This window comes from Oncorhynchus tshawytscha, linkage group LG02 (genome assembly GCF_018296145.1).
Source record: "Oncorhynchus tshawytscha isolate Ot180627B linkage group LG02, Otsh_v2.0, whole genome shotgun sequence".
Lineage (NCBI taxonomy): Eukaryota > Metazoa > Chordata > Actinopteri > Salmoniformes > Salmonidae > Oncorhynchus > Oncorhynchus tshawytscha.
The window spans coordinates 51,397,268-51,407,941 of record NC_056430.1 but is presented as its reverse complement, the minus strand read 5'-3'; the positions used below and the strand labels follow the sequence as shown (position 1 = coordinate 51,407,941).

General features: G+C 42.3%; 1 protein-coding gene across 1 annotated transcript; it reads right to left on the bottom strand.

Moving 5' to 3' along the window:
• Nucleotides 1–5,866: 5,866 nt before the first annotated feature.
• On the bottom strand, nucleotides 5,867–10,423 carry LOC112223068 (transcriptional repressor scratch 2-like). The gene is made up of 2 exons (XM_024386027.2): nucleotides 9,667–10,423; nucleotides 5,867–7,766 (listed from the first exon to the last, which is right to left on the bottom strand). The coding sequence occupies exons 1-2, from the start codon at nucleotides 9,809–9,811 to the stop codon at nucleotides 6,934–6,936; spliced, it is 978 nt and encodes a 325-aa protein (XP_024241795.1). The 5' UTR covers nucleotides 9,812–10,423; the 3' UTR covers nucleotides 5,867–6,933.
• Between the last annotated feature and the right edge of the window lie 251 nt (nucleotides 10,424–10,674).

Below are 10,674 nucleotides of genomic sequence, written 5' to 3'. Positions count from 1 at the left end.
ACCCTTGTCTCAACTCTACAATGTTCACGGGCCAGCGAGTTTATCAGGCCAGAGAATCTACAAGAACCTCCTCTTTTATGATCCTATGGTTTGATAAGATTTGATAAAGGTAGGCTATAAAAGGCCCTTCCGCTTTATCCCTCTGATGACCCTACATGCTCTTGATTTGGGGGCGGTTGAATCCTCCATCGTGATTGGCTGAGGAAAGACCTGGAGTGGGGATACCATGGATTGACTTTTTTGTTCACTGTGTTCATGTTTTTTTTAATGTATAGTGTGTGGGGTTCGGCTGTTTTTAATGGCTACATCCTTTTCACGGACTGTGGTTCAGACAAGCGTGTGTGTGTGTGTATGTGTTTGTGTGTGTACGGACCGCATTGTGTCTCAAAATAGTCAGCTGGAGTGCACTGAGAGTCTGAAACAGATAGCTGGACTTTCCCATGGGGGGGCCAGTGGCTGGGGGCCGAGAAGGGAGGTCTCAGGGCCCCGTCTGGGACAGAGTGGGGGAAAGGGGCCTGGTTCTCACGACACCTGACCCAGTCCACATCCTGTCCTCAGCCCCACAGCGTGGTGTGGTCAGGGAGCCGAGCTGGGCCGGTGGAGAGCCTCTGACCCAAAGGAGATCTGGGTGGCTCTCTGGCTGGACCTAAGGGCTGGACCTAAAGACAGCATGCACAAGCATAGAGGGGGGAAACACATTGATCTCACACCCTATTCAAGAGCAGCATTGGGGGTTTTCCCTTTCATGTTTGTGTTCTGATTTCTCAGGATAGACACATCTACTTCGAGCACTGCTCCTTATAATGTACTGTATCCTTTTGTATTATACTAAGTACCGAAAGGTTGTACAAACCTTGTGTTTAGTTGATGGATCCTGTTTCATAAAAGTTGTAGCCCCCTCTACTGGCCAGGGGAAGAGTACTGTTAGAGTAAATCATTTTGATGGTTGTCTGCTATTAGTGTCCCACCAGGATGAAATTGGATACAGTGGCAAGAAAAAGTATGCGAACACTTTTGAATTACCTGGATTTCTGCATAAATTGGTCATAACATTTCATCTGATCTTCATCTAACTCACAACAATACACAAACACAGTGTGCTTACACTAATAACACACAAATTATTGTATTTTGCTAAATTGAATAGATAATTTAAACATTCAGTGTAGGTTGGAAAAAGTATGTGAACCCCTAGGCTAATGACTTCTCCAAAAGCTAATTAGAGTCAGGAGTCAGCTAACCTGGAGTCCAATCAATGAGACGAGATTGGAGATGTTGGTTAGAGCTGCCCTGCCCTAATTGGAGTTTGCTATTCACAAGAAGCATTGCCTGATGTGAACCATGCCTCGAACAAAAGAGATCTCAGAAGACCTAAGATTAAGAATTGTTCACTTGCAGGTTACAAGGTTACAAAAGTATCTCTAAAAGCCTTGATGTTCATCAGTCCACGGTAAGACAATTTGTCTATTAATGGAGAAAGTTCAGCACTGTTGCTATTCTCCTTACTAGTGGTCATCCTATAAAGATGACTGCAAGAGCACAGCGTAGAATGCTCAATGTTAAGAAGAATGTCAGCTAAAGAGTTAGAGAAATCTCTGGAACATGCTAACTCTTTTGACGAGGCTACGATACATAAAACACTAAACAAGAATGGTGTTCATGGGAGGACACCACGGAAGAAGCCACTGCTGTCCAAAAAAAAAACATTGCTGCATGTCTTTAGTTTACAAAAGACCACCTGGATGTTCCACAGCGCTACTTTCAAAATATTCTGTGGACAGATGAAACTAAAGTTGAGTTGTTTGGAAGGAACACACAACACTATGTGTGGAGAACAAAAGGCACAGCACACCAACATCAAAACCTCATCCCAACTGTAAAGTACGGTGGAGGGAGCATCATGGTTTGGGGCTGCTTTTTTATTTGATCCTTTATTTAACTAGACAAGTCAGTTAAGAACAAATTCGTATTTACAATGACGGCCTACCCCGGGGCCAATTGTGCGCCGCCTATGTATGGGACTCTCAATCACGATCAGATGTGATGCAGCCTGGATTTGAATTAGGGACTGCAGTGACCCCTTTTGCACTGAGATGCAGTGCCTTAGACTGCTGTGCCACTCAAGAGCTAACATTTGCTGCCTCAGGGCCTGGACAGCTTGCTATCATCGACGGAAAAATGAATTCCCAAGTTTATCAAGACATTTTGCAGAGGAATGTAAGGCTATCTGTCCGCCAATTGAAGCTCAACAGAAGTTGGGTGATGCAACACGACAACAATCCAAAACACAGAAGTAAATCAACAACAGAATGGCTTCAACAGAAGAAAATATGCCTTCTTGAGTGGCACAGTCAGAGTCCTGACTTCAACCTGATTGAGATGCTGTGGCATGACCTCGAGAGCGGTTCACACCAGACATCCCAAGAATATTGCTGAACTGAAACAGTTTTGTATAAAAAAAATGGTCCAAGATTCCTCCTGACCGTTGTGCAGATCTGATCTGCAACTACAGAAAACATTTGGTTGAGGTTATTGCTGCCAAAGGAGGGTGAACCAGTTATTAAATCCAAGGTTCACATACTTTTCCCACCCTGCAATGTGAATGTTTATATGGTGTGTTCAATAAAGACATAAAACTTATAATTGTTTGTGTATTATTAGTTTAAGCAGAAAGTTTGTCCATTGTCGTGACTTAGATGATCAGATCAAATTTGATGACCAAATTATGGATCCGTCTCTGTCCGTTCGTATATCTAAGACACCAATGGCCCAATTTTGAAAAAACTTAGATGTATGATGCATCTTACCATAGAGATACATATTTATGAAATTACATTGATTGGCCCAAGAGGGGCCCTATAGTAATCAACTGAAATTCGAAACTTTGAACAAACATGTCTCCTGTCCCCTTTGAGCTTGAATTGTTGTTACTAATTGGACTGGGAGACAACATGTTTACTGTTGCCTTATTTGTTAGTTTATTTAACACAAAGTTGTTAGGTAAAGCAACTATGATTCAAGTAAGATATATTCTGAATTTATTCATACTTTTTGTTTCCTTGATGGTTTATGTGTCGAATAATGTTACCTCGAGTGTAGTGGAGGCTCCTCAGAGGAGGGAGGTGTGAACCATCCTCCTAAGTGAATTTCATAAAAAATAATGAAACAATAGAAAAAAGTATCCTTTTTAGATAAAACTATACAAAATATATTAATGTCACCAAATAATGTATTAAAACACACTGTTTTGCAATGCAGGTCCACAGTAGCCTCAACATCACTCTGTAGGGTAGTGTCCTCCTCTGTCTACATTGACTTCAATACAAAACCTAGGAGGCTCATGGTTCTCACCCCCTTCCATAGACTTACACAGAAATGATGGCAACTTCTGGAGGATGTCCTCCAACCGATCAGAGCTCTTGCAGCATGAACTGACATGTTGTCCACCCAATGAAAGGATCAGAGAATGAATCTAGTGCTAAAGCATAAGCTACAGCTACCTACGGTAGCACTGCAGTGCATAAAATGTGATGAGTAGTTGACTCAAAGAGTGAGAAAGATAATAGTTCAACAGTTTTGAACAAAATCATTCCTTTAAAATGAAGGAGAAGTAAAGAGAAAAGTTGAGAGTTAGCTATATTTCTATATATATTTAAAAAAAACTTTCATTTAGCTAGCAAATGCAGCTAGCTAGTTTAGCCTACTGAAACACCCGGCTCAAACAGAGAGGGATGCTCTGTTAGCTAGCTGGATATGCAACACTGGAACTCTTCCAAGTCCAGGTAAACTTTTGGTTTGATTAATTTATTGCCACGGGTGTCCCCCCAGGTTTAACTGCTAAATTGCTTTCTGACTGTACACTGTACTGCATGATTATAGCGGGTTTACTAACCTCTAGTAGCTATGTTGACTATGGCGTTAGCTAATGTGGTGACAACGATGTAGGCTATGTGTAGCAGTTAGTGGTTATGATATGAATGTTTGGCTTGGGAAGGTTTTTTTCTTCTGATCACAGACAGCTGATGTGCTGGTGAGAGGAAGAGAGTTTGGACACATACACATTCAAGTTTAAAAAATAAATTATATTTTCTACATTGTCCCAAACTATTTCAATTGGGTAGAGGCCAGGTCATCGGATGCAGCACTCCATCACTCCCCTTCTTGGTCTAATAGCCCTTACACAGTCTGGAGGTGTGGCGTCATTGTCCTGTTGGAAAAAAAATGATAGTCCCACTAAGCGCAAACCAGATGGGATGGCGTATTGCTGCAGAATGCTGTGGTAGCCATGCTGGTTATGTGTGCCTTGAATTCTAAATAAATCACAACAGTGTCACCAGCAAAGCACCCCCACACCATCACACCTCCACCTCCATGCTTCACGGTGGGAACCACACAAAGATCATCCGTTTACCTACTCTGCGTCTCACAAAGACACAGCGGTTGTAACCAAAAATCTCTCATTTGGACTCATCAGACCAAAGGACAGATTTTCACCGGTGTAATGTCCATTGCTCGTGTTTCTTAGCCCAAGCGAGTCTCTTCTTATTATTGGTGCCCTTTAGTAGTTATTTCTTTGCAGCAATTCGACCACGAAGGCCTGATTCACGCAGTCTCCTCTGAACATTTGATGTTGCGATGACTCTGTTACTTGAACTCTGTGAAGCATTTATTTGGGCTGCAATTTCTGAGGCTGGTAACTCTAATGAACTTATACTCTGTAGCAGAGGTAACTCTGTGTCTTCCTTTCCTGTGGCGGTCTTCATGAGAGCCAGGTTCGCTTGATGGTTTTTGCGACTGCACTTGAAGAAACTTGAAATTGTCTGCATTGACTGACCTTCATGTTTTAATATAATGATTGCCTGTTGTTTCTCTTTGCTTATTTGAGCTGTTCTTGCCATAATATGGACTTGGTCTTTTATCAAATAGGGCTATCATCTGTATACTACCCCTACCTTGTCACAACACAACTGATTGGCTCAAATGCATTCAGAAGGAAAGAAATTCTACAAATTAACATTTCACAAGGCACACCTGTTAATTGAAATGCATTCCAGGTGACTAGCTCATGAAGCTGGTTAAGAGAATGGCAAGAGTGTGCAAAGCTGTCATCAAGGCAAAGGGTGGCTACTTTGAAGAATCTCAAATCTAAAAGAGATTTTGTTTTGATGTTTTCACTATTATTCTACAATGTAGAAAATAGTAAAAAATTAAGAAAAACTCTGGAATGGGTAGGTGTATATAAACGTTTGACTGGTACTGTATACAATGAGCAAATGATCATACTGTTTGTATGTGATTGGTATGAAAGCGAACTGTGTTTGCATTTGATCAGGGGCGTATTCATTCCCCCGATTCTGTTCAAAAACGTTTCTTAAACGGATGCAAACGTAACGAAATGGGAATAAACATTCCTGAATTTGTCCAACTCTCATTTGCAACTGTTGGAGTTATGATTACGCCCTAAATCAGCTAGATGCTGGCAAGAGTGTGTAAGGCGGTATTGAATATGTCACTGTCTGTCACCCTGATTACTCAAATTTCTCTCGACCTGCGTTGTAAACTTTCATTCATAGGCTAGGTTGTACCAACCTCATGATGGGTATAGGGAAATTTTGAGTATCGTGTAGTAGCCCAAAACAATCAATGTTACATTGAACTGGGTGAATGGAATATGAATGACAGTCATCCAGTATGCTGTAATAGAAACAAAGCCATGCTCATAAAAAATCTTAAACGGCACCGGCCACCACTGCTCGAGTGATCATGTGTGTTGAGTTGATGATAGTTGACGCCTTGAAAATGGCACAAGGCACAGAAAGCAACTTAGTGAAAATATCATCTTTTAATTATTGATATGACTTGGTAATTGAAAAGTTCATAGCTTTTCCGATTACATACAAAGTTTAGTACAATTCAAATTCAACAGCTTTACATAGGGCAAATAATTAATGGGACCAATCCTTCATAATAATGGTGTAACAAATTAACTGGATTCTCATGTCTAAGTATTACAATGTAGCTTACACTTATAGCCTGTGCATAGATTCAAAAACAAAAGGGCATATTGAGCATTTCCTATGTAGAACATGAATACATCAACAATTGTTGTGAATGAGACTAGATATAGGGCTACTTTATCTCAGAAATATATTACAGCATTTTATAAGATGTTCAATTCATAAATCAAATCAAATAAATACATTTAGAATGAATTAACAACCTAGTTAACCAATACATTTATCATTTGATAAATAAATACATAAATACATAAAATTAATAAATACACAAATGTTTATCGTGGAAGACATGTTGCAGGGAAATTAAGAGCTAATTGGCATATTAAAAAATAATGGAATGTAAATTATTGCAAATAAATGAATACGAATCCATAAAACAATTATAGAATAAAAAATATTAACATTTTAATGTTATTCAGTCATCATCGTCAGTTATCTTCTATGTTCTTGAACAACCCTCATTTTCATTATTATTGCTCTCTATCAAAAAGCAGGAAGAGAAAGACGAGTGGTGAGGTGTGCAGTCTTTGACCAGGGTTGTGTTCATTAGGCACCAAATGGAAGAAAACAGACTGAAACAAGGCAAGGGACTATCTGGATAAGTCCACTAATAAAAAAAGTTTAACCTTCATTTTAGTTTTCAGTTGCGATGTGTTTTAAAACATTTCTGTTACCAGCCCTAATGTTTTCCAACTCCAGTCCTCGAGTACTCCCAACAGATTCAACTAATGATCAAGCCCTTGATGAGGTGTATTTCTCTGGGAATACAATACAAATGTGTACTGTTGGGGGTACTCAAGGACTGGAGTTGGGAAACACTGCCCGAATGAACACAACATTGGTCTCTCTTGTAAAGGAGATATTATCTCAGTGAAACAGACCTGGGTAAATAAGCTGATATCGTGTAAATCTCTGATCAGTCCTCGGGACAGCAGTCCTCTTCATCTCCGGAGCCCTTAAAGCAGGCCGACTCGTAATGCTTGATCAGGTAGGACTTCAGTGCAAAACTCTTGCCGCAGCGCTTGCAATCATAGTGCTTGAAGGCCGAGTGCGTCTGCATGTGGGCACGCAGGTTGGAGCGGTCCGCAAACGCTTTGCCGCAGTGGGCACAGGCAAACGGCTTCTCGCCCGTGTGCGAGCGCATGTGACCCTGCAGCAGCCACGGTCGGCTAAACGCCTTGCCGCACACTCCACACTCATGCCGCAGGTCGTGGGTGAGCATGTGCATGGCCAGTGCCGGCATGGACACGTAGGCCTTATGGCACGTGGGGCACTTCCTGGCCTGCTGGCCTTCCAGGCTGCGGTGTGTCTGCTTGTGACGGCTCAGGTTGGACGAGGTGGCATAGGTCTTGCTGCATTCGCTGCACGTGTGGCGCCCCGGTCCCTTAGACTTTCCGGGCTTTCCTTTGGCAGCCTTGGACTCTGTGGATCCTGTGGAGCCCACTTCTGCAATGCTGTTTCTCTCCTCACCTTTAGTTTTTGTTTTCCCGTGGTTGGCCCTTCTCCGAGAGCGGCCGTCAGAGATGAGGAAGGTGTCCACTGTGTAGCTGCTGCTGTCCGACTCGGTGGTTATGCCTGAGCAGGGGCTGTCGGGCTGCTCCATGTCATGGTCAGAGTAGTCCTCCCCCCCGCTGCCCCCTGTGCTCCCTGGGGAGTACAGGGGCCCCGCGGAGAGCCCGGTCTGCCTCCTCAAGCCAGGGTCCTTTGTGCTCTGGCATATTGAGGGGATGACGTAATCCTGGATGTAGCCTGTAGCAGGTTTGGTAGAGGAAGATTTGGAATAAATAAGTGCATTTTTGGCAACAATTGTGGCATTTTAAATGTATAGCCTTTATACAGATTTTTAGCAAAATACATTTTACAAGATATGTTTTTTTGGTCTAAGATTCTATGGTTTTATGATTCCAGCACTCTTTCTGATTCCAGTTGAAAGCATTTTTTATTTTTATTGTTGAGCCATTGAGTGAAAGACAGCTGATCTGAGTCTTCCATGCATTGCGGATCAATATGAAACTGTATACAGGAAACCATTTGCAAGTGCTTGGTTCAGCAAGCTTTGCGAATTAAATATGAATGACTCTACAGTGCACAGTCTTGCACCGATCAATACTCATCCGGCTCAAAACAAGTTATGCACCCCAATTGGCACCCTATTCCCTATATAGTGCACTGCTTTTGAACAGGGCCCATAGGGCTCTGGTCAAAACTAGTGCACTATGTAGGTAATAGGGTGCCATTTGGGACACATACAAGGACTATCATTACTAGCTATCAAAAAGACCCTCACAGACTAAATGCAAGTTCTATGCACTGACATGGACACAACAGTCATAAAATTAAACACACTTCTCCAGAACTGATACACCTGTCGCCATCCCATCCCATGCCACCATATCTAAATCTGTTATCGTAGTGGGGGCCAAAACAAAAATGAATGTCTCAGTAGAGAAATCCCACAAAGCGCTAAATCATTTTAATCAGATCATTCTCCATCTGTGGTGTGTTGAAAGTGCCTGTGAGTATGGTAATGTGTAGATTGAATGACAGGTGCAGTGTGATTTGGGGATGGGAATGGAGAGGGGAAGGCAAAGGGGGGTTATAGGCTGATCTTTACAGCAGTGCACAATATATTATGCTCCCCCTTGCAACACAAAGGGAACCAGACAGCTGGCATCCTAATTCTGGGAACAAATGATCCGGCGAGCCAAAGCTCTGTGGTTATGATGGACATTCCACTAACAACACACCACACATTTCTATGGAAGTGTTTTTCCCTGAAATCATAGCATCAATTGACAAAACCTCATATACATCTAAGGTTGATTGCACTCCCCTCTCATTTTTTGTATCAATGATAAACTAAGGATGTTACAAAGCATGTTGCCCTTTTCCATTTAAGTTGATATTTTCTAATGAATACATTTTTTTTTTACCCATTTAACATTGAGTTTTGTCGGTTTATCAGAAAATAAACTGTATTTTGTCAATGGATTTTGGAGAAAGAAAGAGAGGGGTTTGAATTGCTACAATTTGACCTCCCTGTGGGTATCTCGCATCCTGTAAGATCAGATGAGATGAAGGGATGAAGAGCTAGAGGACTGGAGGGGGTGGGGGTGATAACAGGTAAAGCCTTAAGGGCAACAGCACCAGCTAAGGACAAACCAGTCGCATGTGGATATCTGCTTTCTGGTGGTGGTGGAGAGGTTATAGACCTCACAAAGGCTTGGATGGGATTTCGAGCATCCATGTGTACCATTATGCATGTACACAATAGTATTAAAGCCAAAGCCTGTTGTGTGATCTGCTCTGTATTAAACTGATTGGTCCAGAGTGACCTGAATACTCTTTAGCGTCACTGGAGGCATGGGGCGGACTGGGGTGGGGAGGGTTGGCCGGTGGAGGGATTAAATAGCAACATCACAGGCTTAAGGAAAAACATGTATCAAGGGGTTGGTCCATTTATAAAACAAATTTAACAAGTATGTTTTTCATTCCATTTCTGAACAAATACACTATTGAATTTTTCTTGAAACCTACAACTCTAAACTATATACAACACATTAACAATAAGCACATTAACAATAAAAATGTGTTTTTTTACTACACGTTTGCAATGTGTAGACAGAAAAGTTAAGTCATCTCAACTCACCATTTTCACTCAAACGGACCGCCAAGTTGGTGGCGGACTCGGTGATGGCACGTGTGAGCGTGTACGATCCGTCCGAGTGATGCTGATGATTGGAGGAGGAGTAATCGTGGACCTTCAGTTGCTTCACCAAAAAGGAACGTGGCATTTTCTTGACGGGCTGGTCCCTAATGCCACATAAGAATAAAAAAACAACGCAGGAAAAAGCCAAAGACCTGCACGCTACTTCAGGACAGCCCTTTAGAAAAGGCCCCAAGTCAAAGAAAGCCAAAATGGAGGTGAATGACGCAAACGGATGCTCTGAGATTTCCCTCACTACTAAAACTCCCAGGCCTGAATAGTCTGAATAGCGTCAGTCTGAATGCCAGAAAGAATGGAAACCGGAAGAACGGAAGAGAAAGTGCTAGGAAAAAGTGAAAGCCAAAGGAGAAAGTAAAGACAGAGGAAGAAAGACAGTGGAGATAGAAAGATAGAGACCGTGTGAGAGAGAGAGGAGATGGCTAGACTAGCTGAGCTCAGCACTAGCGCAGGCTTTTATATGGGGCAAGAACCCCCAAAGATCAGGTGGTGCCTTTGGAAAAGGGAGCCTACTTAGCATTAATCCATCAAACATCCCCGGGGACACACATCAAATTACCACGAGCCGTCTGTGCATCCCCGCACGAGCACCTACACACACGCACATACACACACACACACACACGAGCGCACACACTGCAGCCAACCCCAGTCAACTCCCCCTCCTCTCACCCCGTCTCTTTCACCCCTTCATCGCTCCACACACAGAGAGAGAGCAGACAATAGCACCGCTGAAGCATGTGGGTGACACTACACACAACATCTTGTCCCCTATTGTCTTCCAATGAAGTAGCTAACAGTTTATTGCTGACTGCCCCCCCAAAAAACTGTTATGTGCCTCTTCCTCCACACCTTCTGATATTTTAATCTTCAAAGGCTAAATGCGGATTAAAATAATTTCATTTCATAATTATAATCTTCTTTGATAATGTA